We start from the raw sequence: 21,040 nt of genomic DNA, 5'->3' as shown, positions 1-21,040 counted from the left end.
GTCTATACTGACAGAAAAGCACTGAAGGAAATGCAATAATCTTCTGGGTGGGATGTTTAATCAATCAAAACACGTTACATGTTTCAAGCAGATATAATTCTAGATAAGTTAGTCTAGTCTAAATTCATAATGACAGATCCCTGAAAGTGAGAGGTTTACTATTAAGTGAGGTCACATTTCTTTGTCAAATGGATCTCTGACTGAATGTTTGATATTTAAATGAGCTTTCCAGCTGCCATAATTTATTGGGCGGGGGGGGTGTAAATGTGAAGATGCTTAATTGACTATTAATACTATTAAATTATTTAATAGAGAAAGGTTAATTATCTCATCCAGCCAGTCTTTTCTGTAATGCTGGAGCTGGGATTAAAGTCTGTTACCTATGACAAATAGGCAGCTATTAAATTGACTACAGATTACCATGTCCTTGTAATTCCAGGAATACATCTAGATGTATCAGAAGTTATTCATTATATAAATTATGCAGAATATTGCTGATGTTCAAAAATGGTTTTCATATGTTACATTTAGAAATGTCATGTATAGAACTACGGAAATATTTCAAGCAGCAGCACAAATACAATGAAAATGCGCACTTAGGCAGGTGCTAAAAGTTCAGTACAATGACTAGCACAACTGGAAATTTCCTTCCCCCTCTATCCCATACCAAATGCCACTTGCCTGTCCTTGCTGGCCTTCATTGGCTTCCAGTCCCCCAATGCCTCCAATTAAAATTCTCATCATTGTGTTTAAATTCCTCCACTCATCTCACTCCATCTCTAACCACCTCTAGCACTGTAACTCCTACTCCCCAAACTCTGCGTTCCTCTGACTCTGGCCTCTTGTGTATCCCCCCTCGCTTCGTTCTACCATTGGCAATCGTGCCTTCAGCTGCTTCGACCCCACACTCTGGAATTTTATTCCTGGACTTGTTCACCTCCCCCTCCTTTAAGATCCTTCTTAAGACCCATTTCCTTAACCAAATATTTGGTCACCTCTCCTAATATCTCCTTTGGGTACCGCAAGGATCAGTGCTTGGGCCTCAGCTATTCACAATCTATATCAATGATTTGGATGAGGGGACCAAGTGTAATATATCCAAGTTTGCTGATGATGCAAAGCTAGGTGGGAATGTAAGTTGTGAGGAGGATGCAAAGAGGCTTCAAGGAGATATAGACAGGCTAAGTGAGTGGGCAAGAACATGACAAATGGAATATAATGTGGAGAAATGTGAAGTTATCCACTTTGGTAGGAAAAATAGAAAAGCAGAGTATTTTTTAAATGGTGAGAGATTAGAAAATGTTGGTGTTCAGAGGGACCTGGGTGTCCTTGTACATGAATCACTGAAAGTTAACATGCAGGTACAGCAAGCAATTAGGAAAGCAAATGGTATGTTGGCCTTTATTACAAGAGGATTTGAGTATAAGAGTAAAGACGTCTTACTGCAATTATATAGGGCCCTGGTGAGACCACACCTGAGTATTGTGTACAGTTTTGGTCTCCTTACCTAAGGAAGGAGATTGTCCTATGAGGAGAGATTGAGTAGACTAGGCCTATATTCTCCAGAGTTTAGAAGAATGAGGGGTGATCTTATTGAAACATACAAAATTCTTACAGGGCTCGACAGGGTAGATGCAGGGAGGATTACACTCACTTAGCCTGTCTATATCCCCTTGAAGCCTCTTTGCATCCTCCTCACAACTTACATTTCCACCCAGCTTTGTATCATCAGCAAACTTGGATATATTACACTTGGTCCCCTCATCCAAATCATTGATATAGATTGTGAATAGCTGAGGCCCAAGCACTGATTCTTGCGGTACCCCACTAGTTAGAGCCTGCCGATCTGAAAATGACCCATTTATTCCTACTCTGTTTTCTGTCCGTCAACCAATCTTCAATCCATGCTAGTATATTTCCATGCTAATATATTACCACCAATCCCATGAGCCCTAATTTTGTTTAATAACCTCTTGTGTGGCACCTTATCGAACGCCTTCTGAAAATCCAAATATACCACGTCCACTGGATCCCTCTTATGTATTCTGCTAGTTACAACCTCCAAAACCTCGAACAGATTCGTCAAACATGATTTCCCTTTCCTAAATCCGTGCTGACTCTGCCCAATCCTATTATTATTTTCTAAGTGCCCTGTTACCACATCCTTAAAAAGATTGTAGCATTTTGCCAGTGCTGATGTCAGGCTAACTGGTCTGTAGTTCTCCATTTTCTCTCTTCCCTCCTTTCTTAGATAGTGGGGTTACATTTGCTACCTTCCAATCCGCGGGAACCGTTCCGGAATCTATGGAATTTTGGAAGATCACAACCAATGCATCCACTATCTCTATAGCCACCTCTTTCAAAACCCTAGGATGTAGGCCATCAGGTCCAGGGGATTTATTGGCTTTCAGTCCCAATAATTTCTCCAGTGCTATTTTTTTACTAATACAAATTTCTTTCAGTTCCTCATTTTCGCTAGACCCTTGGTTCTCCATTATTTTCAGGAGTTTTTTTGCATCTTCTTCCGTGAAGACAGATACAAAGTATTTGTTTAAATTCTCTGCCATTTCCTTATTTCCCATTATAATTTCTCCTGTCTCAACCTATAAGAGACCCACATTTACTTTCACTAATCTTTTCCTTTTTACATACATATAGAAGCTTTTGCAGTCTGTTTTTATGTCTCTCGCTAGTTTACTCTCATATTCTATTTTCCCTTTCTTTATCAATTTCTTGGTCCTCCTTTGCTGAATCCTAAAATTCTCCCAATCCTCAGGCTTACTACTCTTTTTGGCAACATTATAAGCCTCTTCCTTTGATCTAATACTATCTTTAACCTCTCGTTAGCCATGGTTGGACCACTTTTCCTGTGGGGTTTTTGTGCCTTAAAGGTATGTATATTTGTTGTAAATTATGTATTAATTCTTTAAATGCTTTTCTACCATCATACCTTTTAACGTAGTTTCCCATTCTACCTTTGCCATCTCGCCCCCTCATACCTACGTAGTTTGCTAAGACCCTAGTTTCGGATTTAACTAAATCACTTTCGAACTTAATATTAAATTCTATTATATTATGGTCACTCTTCCCTAAAGGCCCTTTTACTGCAAGGCGCTATTTAAATGTAAGTTGTTGTTGTAATTATGAAGTTTTAAAACTGTCATAGGCCGACTAGCTGCATCTTCTGCATACCCACAGCGTCCTTTTTATTGAATTAGACAGAATTTGCAAGTTCTGGAAACAGGCTAGTTCACCCACCCAGTCAGCCTTGGTGTTTATCCTTCATAGCAGTAGTCCTAATCCAATGTGTCCACTCTTTTCCCATATCCCTTTATTCCCCTTTCCTTCAACCATGTATCTAACCTGTTCTGAAAGTTTGGAATTGTCTTTGCTTCAATCACTAACTCTGGCAGTGCATGCCTCAGGCTCACAACCCTCTGTTTAAAAAAAAAAAAGTTTCTCCTATATTTTTTGTCCTCTGTTTCAGTCACCTCAAACACTTGAAACAGTCTGTTTTTATCCACGATGCCCCAGTCCTTCATAATTTATCAAATCATCCCATAATCTCCTCTGTTATAATGAAAATAGCACCAATTTTTAAGTCTTTCTTTGTATTTCCGCGTACTGGGCAGCACCCTAATAATAATAATAATAATAATAATTCAACTTTATTGTCATTGTACAATGCACAAGTACATGAACAACGAAATGTGATCTTGCAAGCTCCCATGAGTCCAGTACAAATAACATTAACATTAAACGTAAATAGCACCGTCCTGGGAGAAGCAAAGCCGCTGCGTCTGTGCGCGCCGCCATTCCATTTCCACCATTCCTCCTGTCCGACAATCTTCAGCCCAACGCCCGGGCCTGCTCACCAGTTGCCCCTCCCGGGGCTCCTTCCGTGACCTTCTGCACCTGGTCTTCCCTGATGGTCACCCCTCCAGGTACTAACCAGGCCTAGCTCTAGCTTAGCTTCCAAGCCTTGCCAGTGACCCTGTCCCTAGTCCCAGGAACAGGGACTAGTGAATGTTGTTGTACCTTCTCCATTGTCTTAACATCCTTCCTGGAGTACGGAGCCCAAAACTACATACAGTACACCAACTGTGGACTTACTATATAGATTCACTATTACATCACAAGTTTTATATTTTATACCTATTGCTATAAAATCCAATATTCAATTTGTTTTCTTTATGTCCTGAATCACGTTACTGTTTTGTGAAACTGAACCTCCGAATCCCTCTGCTCTTCCACAACAGCCAGCTTTCCCTCAAAGTATTACTACTTTTTTTTTTTTAACCAATATGTACCGCTTCACATTTATTGACATTGAATTCCATCTGCTACTTTTTTGGCCATTCCACCATCATATCAATATCCCCGTACAGTTTCCTTTAGTCCTCTGAATTATTTACTATGACTCCCATTTTTGTATCGTCTGCAAATTTGGACACCACTCCCTCTCGTCCAATACCCAAATCATTGATGTAAACGGTGAACAGAAGCTGTCCTAGAACAGAGCCCTATTGAACACTGTTACCCACTCCCAACCCCGCTGAGAAAATGCCCTCAACTCCCTCTATTCTGTTCCCTCCCTTCTAACCAGTTTTTTAATCCAATGTGCTACTTAATTGAGTTAAAAATACAAGTAGAGAATGCCTGAATTGCTCAAATTCTAACTTGTGGCGATTTGCAAATCACAGGGTTTCTCTTCTTTGCTACAAGTTGCTGGCCAATTTGCGCATTAATAATGACATGCATCATTCAAACGGTTATTTTTTCAGCAAAATCTGTCACTGTATGTTCAGCATCATGCCTTTAAAAGAATTCCACTTATCCTCTGCTGCAATGTTGTTGAATAATCTCCCCCAATCCACTTGCTTAAGTTGTGCTGTCATTGATTTGAGTTTAGTCCTTTAAAACTATATACCAGACTCCTGGTCTTGGGTATTTCTGAATCCTTGTTGAACTTGATTCTGTTGCTGTCCTCAAGGGTATTCCAACTTCTAGTTCCTGTACATTGTCTGGATTATTTATGAACACCAGGTCAAGATGAGCACTGCCTTTTGTGGCTTCCTTGATTTATATTTTCATGAAGTTGTCATGCATTATATTTACCAACTCTGACTAAACCAGTTCCTTTTTCCAAATTTATATTTGGTTCATTGAAGTCACCCATTAAAGTAACTTTCTTGTTCTCACAAACCTTTCCTAACTTTTCATAGAGAAAACCCTTCCTATTTTCATTAAATCATACAGCACAGAAGGAGGCCATTCGGCCCATCGTGCCTGTGCTGGCTCTTTGAAAGAGCTATCCAATTAGTCCCACTCCCCTGCTCTTTCCCCAAAGCTCTGCACATTTCCCTTTTTAAATATATATCCAATTCCCTTTTGAAAGTAATTGAATTTGCTTCCACCACCCTTTCAGGCAGTGCACTACAGATCATAACTCGCTGTGTAAAAAAAAACCTCATCTACCCCCCCCCACCCCGGCTTTTTTGCCAATTTTCTTAAATCTATGTCCTCTGGCTACCAACCCTACCTACTCTATCAAAACCCCTCAGATTTTTGAACACCTTTATTAAATCTCCCCTTAACCTTGTCTGCTCTAAAGAGAAGAATCCCAGCATCTCTAGTTTCTCTGCATAACTGTAGTCTCTCTTCCCTGGTACCATTCAGATAAATCTCATCTACACCGTCTCCAAAGCCTTGACATCCTTCCTAAAGTGTGGTGTCCTACTCTAACTGAGGCCTGACCAGTGATTTATAAAGGTTTAGCATAAGTTCCCTGCTTTTGTAGTCTATGCCTCGATTTATAAAACCACGGCTGCTATATGGTTATTTAAAAACAGTTTTATCAATTTGTGTATGCGAGTCCCCAGGTGTCTTTGCTCCTGCACCCCCTATAAAATTATACCATTTAGTTTATATTGCCTCTCATTTTTCCTACATGTTATCACACATGCTTCTCCAATCTTTCAATAGGCAGACTGTTTATACTTCAGTGAAACTAAGCCAGAACAAAACATTAAGCTGTTTTATTTCTCTGACAGCAAGTGAACAAACAGAGCAATAGATATGGTTGGAATTCAAATCAATACAACTTGCTTTCAAACAGTAATACAAAATTATGAATATACTATGCTATGCTTCCCACAATAGTGGGTCATCTTTAAACAAAATAACTTCAAACTGCCCTCCTGCATCTTAACCCTAAGTCTAGACAAAAGCCTGCTCGAGCAGCTTTCTGTTGAAACAACTTGTATTTGCATACCTGATAGTCTGTAGTGCACCCTTGGGGGTTAGCTTTGTTTTTATCACATTAGAGATGTCTAATCAGAATAGTTTATTATGGAGCTTTCTAACTCTCACAGGACCAACTTAATTTACGTACCAGCTGCCCCTGACAAATTGATGTGGGTTCTGATGCTCTGGCATTCAGCTCAGCGATGTAATTAGTGACAATTTGGAGTGCGACGACCACAAATAAGAAATAAATGCATTAATTCCACCTGTCAATTTTTTCTCTTTTAATAACTAAATACATTTAAATTATGGAGCTACTTAATTAATTAGTATAAACTTAATTTGGAAAGTAAAGAGCATGATTCTTAAGGGAACTTGCCTCCACCTACTTATCCATTATTTAGCCAGCCAACCAGGGCCACTACTATTTCTCTGTAAATCTATTAGCACCAAATTAGTTTTCCTTTTTGCTTTAGATTTTTTAAGTTACTGAGCTGGAAATTCACTAGTTTCTGACGTACTGATGCACTTGTGGTCTTTGAATATACTCATTTTCAAAAAGAACGAGAAGTTAGCTAATAGGAAGTCACTTATTATAATTGAGTATCTGACAGAATGTCATTCAAAGATCCCTCATAAGGTGTAGGAACTTGTGGAGATCATCAGGGCAGTGTGAAGTGACTGACACCAGAAGGGATGAACTCTAACGTATCATTCAGTTTGAATTGAAGTGAATTAGTTCTGGAGAATCATTTTATTTTTGTCATGCCTTCTCATGGGACCCCGGCTCTGGTTCCGTGCAAGTGTTATTTTTTGCTCCCGCAGTTTTGAGGAGATTCTCCAAACACTGCTTCTGTTCGACCTCCAGAGTTGAGTTTCCAGTGGGTTTTAGGAGAAATAAGTAGCGTTTACCTCTTTTTAGTGTTTGTTATTATGCTTTTATCTGTCCTATCAGTTTCTCTTCTAGCTGATTTGTCTTGTCAGGGTGGTGTAGGAGAAATGCCTCAAGAATTATCTTAAATGTGTCCTCAAAATGGAATCAGTAGGTAGAATAAATGCTAGGAAAGCAAAGGGATAATGCTAATTAAATTAGGACAGCTTCTACAAATAAAACATTCCCCACCAGTTATAGAAGACAAGCCATCAAGACCACAAGCATGGAGACAGCTTGCTAAGAGGGACATAAGTATGTCCTGACTTATCTGGATATTAGGGAAGACTTGAGAAGCTAGGGAATAAATGAGTGACCTGGTATGTCTAGGTGCTGCTGCTTTATTGATGTGGAGGTCATCAGGGCAGTGCAAAGTGACTAACACCAGAAGGGCTGAACTTGAACATATCATTCAGTTTGGTGAATGAAGTGAGGAATTTTCTTTAAAAATTAGGATATACAAGATGTTTCTGACACACAATCATCCAGTCTCAAGCCTTAGTTCTTAGTTTAGTTCTATTACTTTTAGTAGTTGTTGTAGTAGAGGTGTAGGAACTTTTTAAAAATAGCATGTGGAAGGGTGTTCCTGTAAAATCAGAAAGCTCTTCTCCAACAGAGAAAGGTTACAGAAGTCCCGGTTCTGCGAAAAATGCTGGTCCCCCACGCCCACCCCATGCTCTCATTTCCCTCTCCTCCATTCCCCAGTCTTTCTCTTCCCCCGAGCCCCCATTCCCCATCACCATCTCTCCCCCCCCCCCCCCGAGCCCCCATTCCCCGGGATCATCTCTCTCCCCGCCACCCCCCCCCCAGAGCCCCCATTCCCCGTCATCATCTCTCTCCACCCCCCCGAGCCCCCATTCCCCATCACCATCTCTTCCCCCCCCCCCCAAGCCCCCATTCCCCGGGATCATCTCTCTCCCCACCACCGCCCCCCCGTTCCCCGTCATCATCTCTCTCCCCCCGCCCGAGCCCCCATCACTCCCCCCTGAGCCCCCATTCCCCGTCACCATCTTTCCCCCGCCGAGCCCTCATTCCCCGTCTCCCCCCGAGCCCCCATTCCCCGGCATCATCTCTCTCCCCCCCCACCCCCCGAGCCCCCATTCCTCGGCATCATCTCTCTCCCCCCGAGCCACCATTCCCCGGGATCATCTCTTTTCCCCCCCACCCCACCCCCGAGCCCCTGTTCCCCGGGATCATCTCTCTCCACCAACCCCCCCCCCCCCGAGCCCCCGTTCGCCGTCATCATCTCTTCGCCCCCCCCCGCGAGCCCCCGTTCCCCGTCATCATCTCTCTCCCCCCCCCGCGAGCCCCCGTTCCCCGTCATCATCTCTTCTCCCCCCCCCCCCCCCCCGAGCCCCCGTCATCATCTCTCTTCCTCCTCCTCCTCCCCCCCCCCCGAGCCCCCATTCCCCGTCATCATCTCTCTCCCCTCCCCGAGCCCCCATTCCCCGTCATCATCTCTCCCCACCCCCCCCGAGCCCCCATTCTCCGTCATCATCTCCCTCCCCCGAGCCCCCATTCCCCGTCATCATCTCTCTCCCCTCCCCGAGCCCCCATTCCCCGTCATCATCTCTCCCCACCCCCCCGAGCCCCCATTCCCCATCACCATCTCTCCCGAGGCCCCGTTCCCCGTCATCATCTCTTCCCCTCCCACCAAGCCCCCATCATCATCTCTCCCCCCCCGTTCCCCGTCATCATCTCCCCCACGAGCCCCCTGATGCGCCTCAATAACTTCAAGGCTCAAAGTTAACTGGATAAAACAAGGCTTTTATTAGCAAAGATGCCTGTGTCTTCACCTAGCTTTCTGGTGTTCTGCTGCAAGACAAGCCTGGGCTTGTCTTAAGTAGGGCCAGGTATGGGCGGAGCCGACACACCCAATGGGGAGAAAGGGGGCGGTGCACTATATACAATACAAGGTAAAACACCAGAGCAGGCAATACAACATATGTAGTTAAATACAGTCTGATGAATGACATATTTCATCACATTCACCCCTTCTACAGATTTAGTCTGTCCGGGGGTGTGATAGTCCTCTGTGACCGACGTAACGGTTGCGGTGCCGCGGGTGACCTCCTGGGTCTCTGCTGGGGGCGCCACCGGGGTTGTTGAAGGAGTAGGTGGTGGGGGTACCGTTGGCTGGTGTTCTTCCGGGGGTGATGAAAAAATAGTGGGTGGAGTGGGTGGGTAATAGTTGTTGTTGTTGTTGTAGTCGTTACCGGCTGGGGCGAGGTCTTTTATGGACACAATGTCCTCCCATCCGTCGGCGTGCCGGACATACGCATATTGTGGGTTGGCGTGGAGCAGGTGCACTGGCTCCACGAGAGGGTCCGTCTTGTGGCCCCTCACATGCTTCCGCAAAAGTACCGGACCTGGGGTGGAGAGCCATGACGGTATGGATACGCCTGAGGTGGATTTCCGGGGAAACACAAACATTAGCTCATGAGGCGTGGCATTAGTGGCGGTACACAATAGTGACCGTATTGAGTGGAGCACATCTGGGAGGACTTCCTGCCAGCGGGAGATAGGGAGGCCCTTGGTCCTTAGAGTTAGGGTGACTGCCCTCCATACTGTCCCGGTCTCTCGCTCCACCTGACCGTTACCCCGGGGGTTGTAGCTGGTGGTACGGCTCGTGGCAATCCCCTTAGACAGCATGTACTGGCGTCGCTCTTCACTCAAAGGACGCCCCCCTCTCCGTGTGGATATAGCTTGGCATACCGAACAGGCAGAACAGGCTGTTGAGGCATTTAATGACCGTGGCGCTGGTCATGTCTGGGCAGGGGAAGGCGAATGGGAAACGGGAGTATTCGTCCACAATGTTCAGGAAGTAAACATTGCGGTCGACGGACGGGAGGGGGCCCTTGAAATCTAAGCTAAGCCACTCAAAGGGCCGTGTAGCTTTGATTAGGTGGGCTCTATCAGGGCGGTAGAACCGAGGCTTGCACTCAGCGCAAGTGCGGCAGTTCCTGGTCAGGGACCGAACTTCATAAAGTCCCGCAACTTACCCTACTCGATTGAGGAAGTGGAACAGCCATGTGACCCCTGGGTGGGAGAGGTCGTTGTGGAGGGTCTGTAGCCGATCCCCGGTGGCGTTGGCACACATCCCTCGTGAGAGGGCGTCGGGGGATTCGTTAAGGGCCCCCGGCCGGTATATGATGTCGTACTCGAAGGTGGAGAGCTCGATCCACCACCTAAGAATCTTATCATTTTTAATCTTCCCCCTCTGTTTATTATTGAACATAAACGCTACCGACCGCTGGTCGGTAAGTAGGGTGAAGCGTTTGCCGGCTAGGTAGTGCCGCCAGTGGCGCACTGCCTCCACGATGGTTTGGGCCTCCTTTTCCACGGAGGAGTGTCTGATCTCGGGCCCCTGGAGGGTCCTCGAGAAGAAAGCTACGGGCCGCCCCGCCTGGTTGAGGGTGGCCGCCAAGGCAAAGTCAGACGCATCACTTTCCACTTGAAAGGGAGTGTTCTCGTCCACTGCCTGTAGCGTGGCCCGCTCAATATCCTGCTTAATGCTTTTGAAGGCAGCATAGGCCTCAGCAGAGAGCGGGAAAGAGGATGCTTTCAAGAGGGGGGCGGGCTTTATCGGAGTAGTTAGGGACCCATTGGGCATAGTACGAGAATAACCCCAGGCACCTTTTCAGGGCTTTGGGAGTGTTGGGCAGGGGGAGCTCCCGTAGGGGGCGCAATCGGTCAGGGTCTGGTCCGATTTCCCCATTCTCCACCACGCTGCCTAGTATGCAGAGGCGCGTGGTGTTGAAAACGCACTTGTCCTCGTTGTAAGTGAGGTTGAGTTTTTGTGCGGTTTTCAGAAACCTCGCGAGGTTTGAGTCGTGGTCCTGTTGGTTGTGGCCGCAGATGGTGACGTTGTCGAGATAGGGGAAGGTTGCCTGCAAGTGGTGGTCATCGACCATGCGGTCCATCTCCCTCTGAAAGACCGAGACCCCATTCGTCACCCCAAAGGGGACTCTGAGGAACTGGTAGAGGCGTCCGTTTGCCTCGAAGGTGGTGTACGAACGGTCCTCTGGTCTGATAGGGAGCTGGTGGTACGCTGACTTGAGGTCGATAGTGGAGAACACCCGGTATTGGGCAATTTGGTTCACCATCTCGGATATGCGGGGTAGCGGGTAGGCGTCTAGTTGGGTATAGATGTTGACTGTTTGACTATAGTCAATCACCATCCGCTTCTTCTCGCTACCCCTCACCACCACCACTTGGGCGCGCCACGGGCTGTTGCTGCGTTCAATAATGCGCTCCCTTAGGAGCCTGTCTACCTCGGTCACGATAAACCGCCTGTCCTCCCAGCTGTACCTCCTGCTTTTGGTCGCTATTGGCCGGCAGTTAGGGGTAAGGTTCGCGAATAGCGAAGGCGGCGTTACCTTCAGGGTAGCCAGACCGCACACTGTGAGGGGCGGCTGGGTCCCACCGAAATTGAGCTTGATGCTTTGGTGGTGGCACTGAAAATCCAGGCCCAAGATCACGCTCACACATAAATCCTTCATAATTAACAGTTTAAAATGATTATATACAGTGCCTTTAACGGACAATCGTACCGCGCAGTAACCCGCAATAGTCGATATCTGGGTTTTGTCGGCCATAGAGATCGTGTCCTGAGTAGGGACTATAGTTAGAGAGAGTCGTTGTACCAGACCAGGGTGAATGAAGCTCTCCGTGCTCCCGCTGTCAATTAAACATTTAACCTTGCACCCGTTTACCTCGATGTCCACCATCGATTTGGATAGTGGGTGCGGTCTGGACTGGTCCACTGTGATCGACGCCACTGTAGGGCCCTGATCGGGACAAGATGGTGGGCCACACGATGTCTGCTCGCGAGAGGGCAGACCCCACGAGGTCGGACAAGATGGCGTCCAAGATGGCCGCTCCCACGGCGCGCACGCGGCGGTGGCGGGTTTGCCTGCGGGGTTCCCTCTGCACACCTTCCCAAAGTGCCCCTTCTTACCGCACTTACAGCAGGTGGTGCCTTTCGCCGGGCACAGGTTCCTGGTGTGCTTCGGCTGCCCGCAGAAGTAGCATTTGGGGCCCCGATGCGTCGCGGCGGTCGTAGGGCTTCTGGGGGGAGAGCAGGGCTCCGACGGTGTTGGGCTACCGGGCGGGGAAGCAGAGGCGGCGTGGGCCGCGCGGCCTGAAGAGTAGGAGTCAGAGTCCTTCTGAGCCACATCCAGCGATCGCGCTGTGTCCACAGCCTGTGTCAGATCTAGGCCCGTTTTCTCTAGCAGTCTCTGCCGGATGTAATTAGAGCTAAGGCCTGCGATAAAGGCATCCCGAATAAGCTCGTCTGTGTATACCGTGGCTTTCACGTCTTTGCATTTGCAGTCTTTGCCAAGCACTTTTAGGGTGACTAGAAAGTCCTCTAGCGACTCTCCGGGTCGCTGTGTGCAGGTAGCAAGCAGATGCCTGGCGTACACCTCATTGGTAGGCCGCTGATAGTGGGCCTTTAGAATGTTGCAGGCATCCAGGTAGGTGGTGGCGTCTTGGATGAGTGGAAAAACCCGGTGGCTTACCCGATTCTGCAGGATCCCAAGTTTCACATCTCCGGTGGCTTTAGAGGCTGTGACGGCTTCGGAGTTGGCCATAAAAAATTCCAAGCACTGGAACCAGTGTCCAAACCGTGCCGATGCATCCGAAGCATGCGGGTCCAAATCCAAGTGTTCCGGTTTCAAAAGTTGATCCATCGTTGAAAGTTTGCTAATAAAATTGATGCGCCTCAATAACTTCAAGGCTCAAAGTTAACTGGATAAAACAAGGCTTTTATTAGCAAAGAAAGATGCCTGTGGCTTCACCTAGCATTCTGGTGTTCTGCTGCAAGACAAGCCTGGGCTTGTCTTAAGTAGGGCCAGGTATGGGCGGAGCCGACACACCCAATGGGGAGAAAGGGGGCGGTGCACTATATACAATACAAAGTAAAACACAGGAGCAGGCAATACAAGGTAAAACACAGGAGCAGGCAATACAAACACAGGAGCAGGCAATACAATATATGTAGTTAAATACAGAGTCTGATGAATGACATATTTCATCACACCCCCATTCCCCGTCATCATCTCCCCCCCCCGAGCCCCCATTTCCCGTCATCATCTCCCCCCCCGATCCCCCATCATCTTCTCCCCACCCCCCCGAGCCCCCATTCCCCGTCATCTTCTCCCCACCCCCCCGAGCCCCCATTCCCCGTCATCATCTCTCTCCCCTCCGGAGCCCCCAGTCACCATCATCATCTCTTTCCTCTCCTCCCCCCCCCCCGAGCCCCCATTCCCCAGTCTCCCTCTTCTGATCCTCCATTTCTTAGTCTCTCTCTTTTCCCCACTCCACTCTCAAGCCATCCCTGTCTTCAGACCCCTCCAGCATTGCTGAGGCTCCCGTTTCCCGACTCTCCAGACCCCGCCCATCCGCGCTCCACGTGAACACAGCTCACTGTGGCGGTGTAACTGGAAGACAGCTGAGACTGCCCCTGCCCTCACCCCCATGGATACATTTCATAACAGGCCACTGTTAGCAATCAGGAGCAGGAATCCAGATTGATTCTTCCTTTTCCTGCACTTGGAACACAGGCCACATTTAACAGTCCCTTTCACTCCCCTTGCTGAGATCTGCTAATGCACGTCAGTGCAGGGACTGTCCTCGGCTGGCTTGGTAACACACTGCAGTAAATTTCCCCAATAAGCCATCTTTTAACTGTTGCTAATTCTCTTTTGTGTTGCGCTTAAAGTAAATGGCTGTTGTTTATTCTCCACTTTACAGAGAAACCATCAATAACATTGAGAAGTTGCGATGAAGAAGGGACTTTCTGCATTATAAAATTATCCAACACAATTAATGCTATACTGCTTTGGGAGTCGGGGTAATCCTGCTTATGTTTCTCTTTTACACGATGCCTCTCTTGATAACTCACTGATTACTCGGGGAAGCTAAAGTCCCAGTTTAATATCATGGGTTTAGAAACAATAAATTAGCACTTATTGAGCGATTAGCAACTCTCTCTACCCATTTCTGTGGTGGTGTAGCGGTACCACCGAGTGTCCCTTACTTACCGTACATAATTCCCTTTAACGTAACGATGTAGCCGGTGCGGGGCTTTCCTTCTTTGGGAGCGCGGGCGAATGCGATGACGTCACATCGCACATCACGTGACCGTCCCAAGCGCGGGCAAACGCGATGACGTCATCACGCAATCCACGGGGCTGCCTACTCAGTCCTCGTGGCGTCTCCGTCTGGTGAAGACCTATTTTATGGCTCTCCTGTACCTAGCTCTGCAACCTGTTAGAATTCCTTTGTTCCTGCATTAAAATCCTTTATGATTGTTCTCCTGGAGTCGAACTCGATTATTAAGTAGGAATTCGTCCAATACCTACATCGGTAAACCCGAATACCTACAGTGGCATATTTTACATCTCATCAGTGGTAGTTTCATCTATTCCCAATCACCAGTGTAAGTGCCACAAATGTACAGAAGGGTTGTGGATACTGGATAACCTATTCCCAATTGTCAGGCATGTCACAAACTACCCACTGTGCATTGTAAGCAAGGGTCAAGCACAAATTAGATGCACATTGGAGTCCCCTTTGATAGAAAATCATGCTTTCATTGAAAATGCTAATTTGAGTGTCTGATGTTAAAGTATCTTACAAAAACAACATCACAACCATCCACTCAGTGTATCTTCACATTCTTCCCTTGGAGAATAGTGTGCAGCAGTGGAATGATTTGCAGGCTAATTAAAAGATTGTAACAATCAGACAGGCGCTCTTTTCATAGCCGTATCCATCTTTATACCAACCGATAGGGTTGTTAGTCCTCTAGGACAGGAGGGTTTTATGGGTACCCACAGTCCATAGGATGAGATGGGCCAATGGATGCAAGTATCCTGTGGGATGTCAACCCAGAATTCAGAGACAGAGCTCGCCAGGACTGTCTAGAGTGGGATTTGAAGTCTCAACCTTCTGACTCAGGCAGGAATGCTACCACTCAGCCAAAGGCTCCAGGTTGTGATAATAGAGGGTACAAAATAATACATTTTTATAAATATTTTCACTGTTCTGCAGTGATTTGTAAGACAGGATATTATATTCCAGGAAGCAGTACAACAGCTTTTGAGAATACTCCACCATCTGACAGCGTGAATGCTGTCACAGACCTGATCTGTCTGGGGATTTCAGTGTAAAACTCCGTGGTTTAGAGGGGAGCCCAAATAACTCATGTATCATAACTGCTGATTCTGTGGTGGTGTAAAAAGTGAACACTTTTAGACCTGGATCATTGAATGCTTTGGAAAGGATTGATGTGTACAGGGTTTGGGATGGGACAGGCGGTGTCTAAATTCAGTGTCAGGACAGAATCCACATATTTTGGGGCTGGTCTGAAGATCCCACAATTTAATCTGACGGCGATAGTATTTTCTTCACTGTAGTTTGTATTGTTTCCACATTAAAAAAAAATACAAGTAGGTTTGCATATTTTTGTAAATATATATATCCTGACTATGATATCGTACTAATTACCCTAATATACACCCAGGAAAAGTTCTCACAAATCAGATTTCAATGTTGACACTATGGTAGAACCCTATAAATTGAATTAGCATCCCAGTATTTAGAGGATATAAAACATGCATAAAGCTGGAAGTTACACCCCAATTATACAGTGAGCAGGCAAGAAGAAAACCAAGAATGGCACTGAGTGCAACAAGCTGCACCATCATGCGAGTAAGAAGGGCAATGAAGTAGAGCCTTTCTTGTAAAACACAAAAGTCCTAAGTTACCAGCAAAGGCCAGTATAAATGGGCTCAAAAGACATGAAAAGCATTTCTGCAGAGTGAATGGGATTGAGGGATATGTTGAGTAGGGAGGCTCAAATTGGAACGGGATGGGCTTCTTGGATTTAATGGTATGTTCCTAAAAGTTGCAATGTTGCAATGGTTGGATAGGCCTGCAAAAGGACATAGACAGGCTAAGTGAGTGGGCAGAAATTTGGCAGATGGAATATAATGTTGGAAAGTGTGAGGTTATGCACTTTGGCAGAAAAAAATCAAAGAGCAAGTTATTATCTAAATGGAGAGAAACTGCAAAGTGCTACAGTACAAAGGGATCTGGGGGTCCTGGTGCATGAAACACAGAAGGTTAGTATGCAGGTACAGCAGGTGATCAGGAAGGCCAATGGAATCTTGGCTTTTATTGCAAGGGGGATGGAGTATAAAAGCAGGGAAGTCTTGCTTCAGTTATACAGGGTATTGGTGAGGCCACACCTGGAATACTGCGTACAGTTTTGGTTTCCATATTCAAGAAAAGATATACTTGCTCTCGAGGCAGTTCAGAGAAGGTTCACTCGGTTGATTCCGGAGATGAGGGGGTTGACTTATGAGGAAAGGTTGAGTAGGTTGGGCCTCTACTCATTGGAATTCAGAAGAATGAGAGGCGATCTTATCGAAACATATAAGATTGTGAGGGGGCTTGATTGGGTGGATGCGGTGAGGATGTTTCCACTGATGGGTGAGACTAGAACGAGGGGGCATAATCTTAGAATAAGGGGCTGCCCTTTCAAAACTGAGATGAGGAGAAACTTCTTCACTCAGAGGGTAGTAAATCTATGGAATTTGCTACCTCAGAGCTGTGGAAGCTGCGACATTAATTAAATTTAAAACGGAGATAGACAGTTTCCTAGCTGATAAGGGAATAAGGGTTTACGGGGAGCGGGCAGGGAAGTGGACATGAGTCTAGGTTCGGATCAGCCATGATCCTATTGAATGGCGGAGCAGGCCCGAGGGGCCGTATGGCCTACTCCTGCTCCTACTTCTTATGTTCTTATTGAGGCATGTGTGCCATTCCACGGTAAAAGGAAGACAAGGTACAAAAAAAAGAAAATTCAGGGTAAAACATGAAAGGAAAAAGCAAAAGCAGAAGAAAATTCTCAGAGTGCAACCATAAACTTTTAAAAAGTGTTCATTTGAAAAAAACAAATATGGTGAACGTGCATGACTCAAACTCCATTGCATCAGTAAAAGGAACAGACTGAAATCACTTGCACTTCCTGTCATTTACACTGGATACACCAATCCTTTCAAGGTCACTGTTAATTAGGATCTTAAACAAAAAAGTTAAATAAAACAGCAAAGGTAGCAATCATCCTCAGCAAGACTTCAACCTCCAGTTAGAGATTATTTTATACACTTTGTAGTCAACAAGTTGAGGGATATTCCTGCTATGAAATGGAACACTTCTCTACCTTTTGCATACTTAAAACAACCCCTAGTCTGTTATAGCAAAAGCCAAATGTAAAGAAAAACTTGACATTTTGCCCCAAAAATAGGCCTCAAGTCCAAACTCAAAATGGCATCTTCTACTCCACAAGTGCGATTCCCCCCACCCCCATAGTATCCATCCATAAAACGTCTTATCGAGTTGAAATTATACACAATTTGTTCTGTTATACCATTAAGACCTGCGCTGAGCCCACCCAAATGTACTTCCTATAGAACCCCACATGTCAAAGAGAAGATACTTTCATTCCAACTGTCTGGACTTGTTTTAAACTTAGGTCTCGGAGGTGAAAGGACAATGTATTAACCCACTCTATTAACTTTGTAATAACATTATAATGCACTTATGACAATCCTTAATATTGTTATGTTTAGAAAAATCTTCCTGAAAAATGTATTTAGCTCATAAACACACATTCCCACATGGTAATATTAGGCTTACAAATACAAATCAGTCCTTGTTTAAATTGTTATGTAATATCATACAACACAATGGAGTCCTGACAAGTCACCTCTTAAGTATCTGTATAATTAAACCTTCTGATTCTCGGGTTGGCAGATTAAAACCGATAATTACCCTTGAAAGATAAATTCCAAAATTAAGAAATGCAATAAAACCTGGCATCATCAACTTGGCATGCTACAGTTCAGATATGATGCTTACAAACATTTTCCAACTGCTCTCTGCACTGATGAACAGGATTGACGTAGAGTGAACTTTCAGGTGCCTTCATCATGCACAGACCAGTAAGTGAAGATCTATGGTGGAGAAGGCAACTAATGAGGTAGGCCAACCTCCTTTAGGATTATAGTTTGCAAAGAAAGTTCTGTTTATTAATTTCTTGAAATACTTTCTTCATTTGTTCTTTCCAAAACGGTTTTGCTGATTAAACCGGTAGCTTTCCGATTAAAAACGCTCTTATTTTTGACCCAAACGCACGTACCTAATCACAAATAATTTCACCCAATTTGTTTACTTGAATTCAGGAAAATAATAAAACAAGACGACCAGAAGATCCATATATAATTAGGTATAACTAGTGGCCTTGCTCATGGGTAGTCTAGAGTTTTGCGGTAAGGTTCAGGTGGAATGCCCCTTCAAGACCACTGCTCTAAATAGGCTACCAATAAACCTCTGAGGTCAATAGTAAGACAGCTGTAAATCTGAGTCCGTTTCAGGCTCTGTGCTGATGACTGTCTTTATTTCCTATTATTTTGCATTTGTAACAAAGCGTGACACTTCTGTGATGCCCTTGCACTGGATACAAGACACGATACAAATGAAGTTTGTGTTCACAAAACCTATTCATGAAAAAAATAATTCTAAAGTGAGAGCAATTTTTCTGAAGAGGTGAGAGATAATTAATGACCAAGGTACACTATCCCCCTTCTTGTCCTCCTCAACTACATTTGATGCAATGAACTGACTCCATCCTTCGCCATCACCTATTCTCCATGGTCACCTCTGTGGGACTGCTACCTTTTCCAATGTGGCCAGCACATCTCTAGCAATGGTCTACTTCCATCCTGCAAAGTCATCTCAGGAGTACCAAATGGTTCCATATTTGGGACCCATCCTTTCATTTACATTCTGCCTCTAAATAACACTGTCAATAGGCATCAGGTCAGCTTCCACATGTATGCTTACAATATAGCCAGCTCTACTGCTCTGCCACTATCCTGGTTTCCATGACTACTACTGTGTTATCAGATTGTTTGTCCAACGTCAAGTCATGGATAATATAACACTTTCTCCAACTTAATACTGGTATGACTAAAACCACCCTATTCATCTCCAGCCAAAAGCTTCACACCCTTGCCCCTGACTCCTTCCACCCCAACTGCTCATTCAAGGTGAACCAAATAATGTGCAACCTCAGCATTCTTCTGACCCATATCCTATTCAGCACCAAGACCGTCTAACTTCCACCTCCGCAAAATCGTCCACCTTTACCCTTACTTCACCCCTCCTGCCACAAACATTTCTTCAATGCCCTCCTCGCCAGCCTACATACGAACATACCAAAACGACAGACAAAAAAAGACCAGCTAGTCCATTGAGCCTGTCCCAATAAGTCATGTAAGTCATGTCCCAATTCTCCCAACCACCACCAGCCATGTAATTGCCTGAGCGAGGCAAAACAAAAAGATTTAAAAAACTCTAGGCCAATTCAGGGTAGAAAATTCTGGTAAATTCCATTCCAACCTCAGAAGTCAATCTAAGGCGATTGAAATATGAAAAAAATATTGCTTTGTTTACTTAAGAGTATTCTTTCATGGTTATATTTTCTAACACTCAATTTTAAGCACACAGAGGATCATTATTCTTAAAAAGATGCCCATGTTAAAAGATGTTAATGAAATTCAGTGTTGTAAGAAGTAATGCAGTAGATGTCGTTTAAATCTAACTGTTACCTTGACTTCCATAGCCTGTGTCTATGCCTGATCCATCCCAGGATTCCACTGCGCTATCCACACTGGGGATAGTAGTAGAGTACATCTCACAAAGCTTGACTGGCTTTTGTACGGTGGGAATTTCATCTTCCGCATCGCTCAGTTCACTCAGCCGGCCAGAAACAGGTGATTTTTTAGGACTGGACACTGCAAAAACAAAGACCATCAAAATCTTATCTGCAAATCAAAGCACAAGACTGTAATTAAAAAAAAAAATCAAGACTGAATTCTACACCTTGTCAAAGTATTAATATCTGGTGCTTTGTACACTGGTTTTTCATCTCAAGGACCTGGGTTTAAATTCTGCCCTAAGTTATAGGATTGAAGCTTCCCCTCTTTGCTTGCAATTACAGTTCAATGGATTTAGCTATGGGCTCATAGCACAAAACTGTCCCTAGTTTGGGATTATTTGGGATCCTCATACAAGACAGGCATCAAAATCTGCAGAAAATGCTCACAATTTTAACACACACCAGGTAACCTTGGTTGTTAATAAAAGCAGTGTATTTTCATATTTCCTAAATTAAATAGCTGTTTCAACATCAAGTCATTAAAAAAGCAAACATGAATGCAGCAAGTTAAATGCTTACTATTGAGTTGTTTTTTAATCTTCAGTGTGACAGTCTCTCCTGCCATCTGTAAGAGATGAATGGCCTCACTTAAAGGTTTACCCTTCAGGCTGCTGCTGTTTATAGCCAAGATTCTGTCTCCAATATGAATGGCACCAGTCCTGTAACACAAGATGAAGAACTTCTGAGTTAAGTAAAACAAAACAGTACAGAGCTGTTGGAACAGATGGCAGGAACATTGTTTTGAGCTTTATATAATTTTGTTTGTGCATGCACTGTTTTATATTCCTATACACTGAGGCTGATTTATCACTGCTTTATTAAGCATAAAATTAACAATGTCAGAATGACAATCAAATTCCATGACAAGAAATAACTTGCATGTGAATTATATTCCCCATAATAAATGTAAATCATTATTTCAGGCTAAAGCATTTTTTTGGGGAGGCAGGGTGGGGGGAGAAATACTAAGGGGTCCTGAATATCTCAGATGGACTTGCGTGTAAACAATTTTCTCAGCAAGTTAGAAATGCTCTACATTAACTCTTTGAATGCTTTATATTTGTGACATT

The 21,040-nt window shown here is 44.8% G+C and overlaps 1 protein-coding gene across 7 annotated transcripts in view; it reads right to left on the bottom strand.

The window, feature by feature from the left end:
* grip1 (glutamate receptor interacting protein 1) overlaps positions 1-21,040 on the bottom strand; it is a 438,725-nt gene that overhangs the window by 6,546 nt on the left and 411,139 nt on the right. For all 7 annotated transcript variants that reach the window (XM_086009244.1, XM_086009247.1, XM_086009242.1 and 4 more), the window contains 2 exons: positions 20,490-20,629; positions 19,861-20,046 (listed from right to left, as the gene is read on the bottom strand). In XM_086009244.1, the coding sequence (XP_085865370.1) occupies positions 19,861-20,046; positions 20,490-20,629 (326 nt within the window). The remainder of the gene's footprint in view (positions 1-19,860; positions 20,047-20,489; positions 20,630-21,040) is intronic.

This window comes from Somniosus microcephalus, chromosome 16 (genome assembly GCF_052327205.1).
Source record: "Somniosus microcephalus isolate GS21.2 chromosome 16, FLI_Smic_1.0, whole genome shotgun sequence".
Taxonomy (NCBI): domain Eukaryota; kingdom Metazoa; phylum Chordata; class Chondrichthyes; order Squaliformes; family Somniosidae; genus Somniosus; species Somniosus microcephalus.
This window is presented reverse-complemented; position numbering and strand designations above follow the sequence as displayed.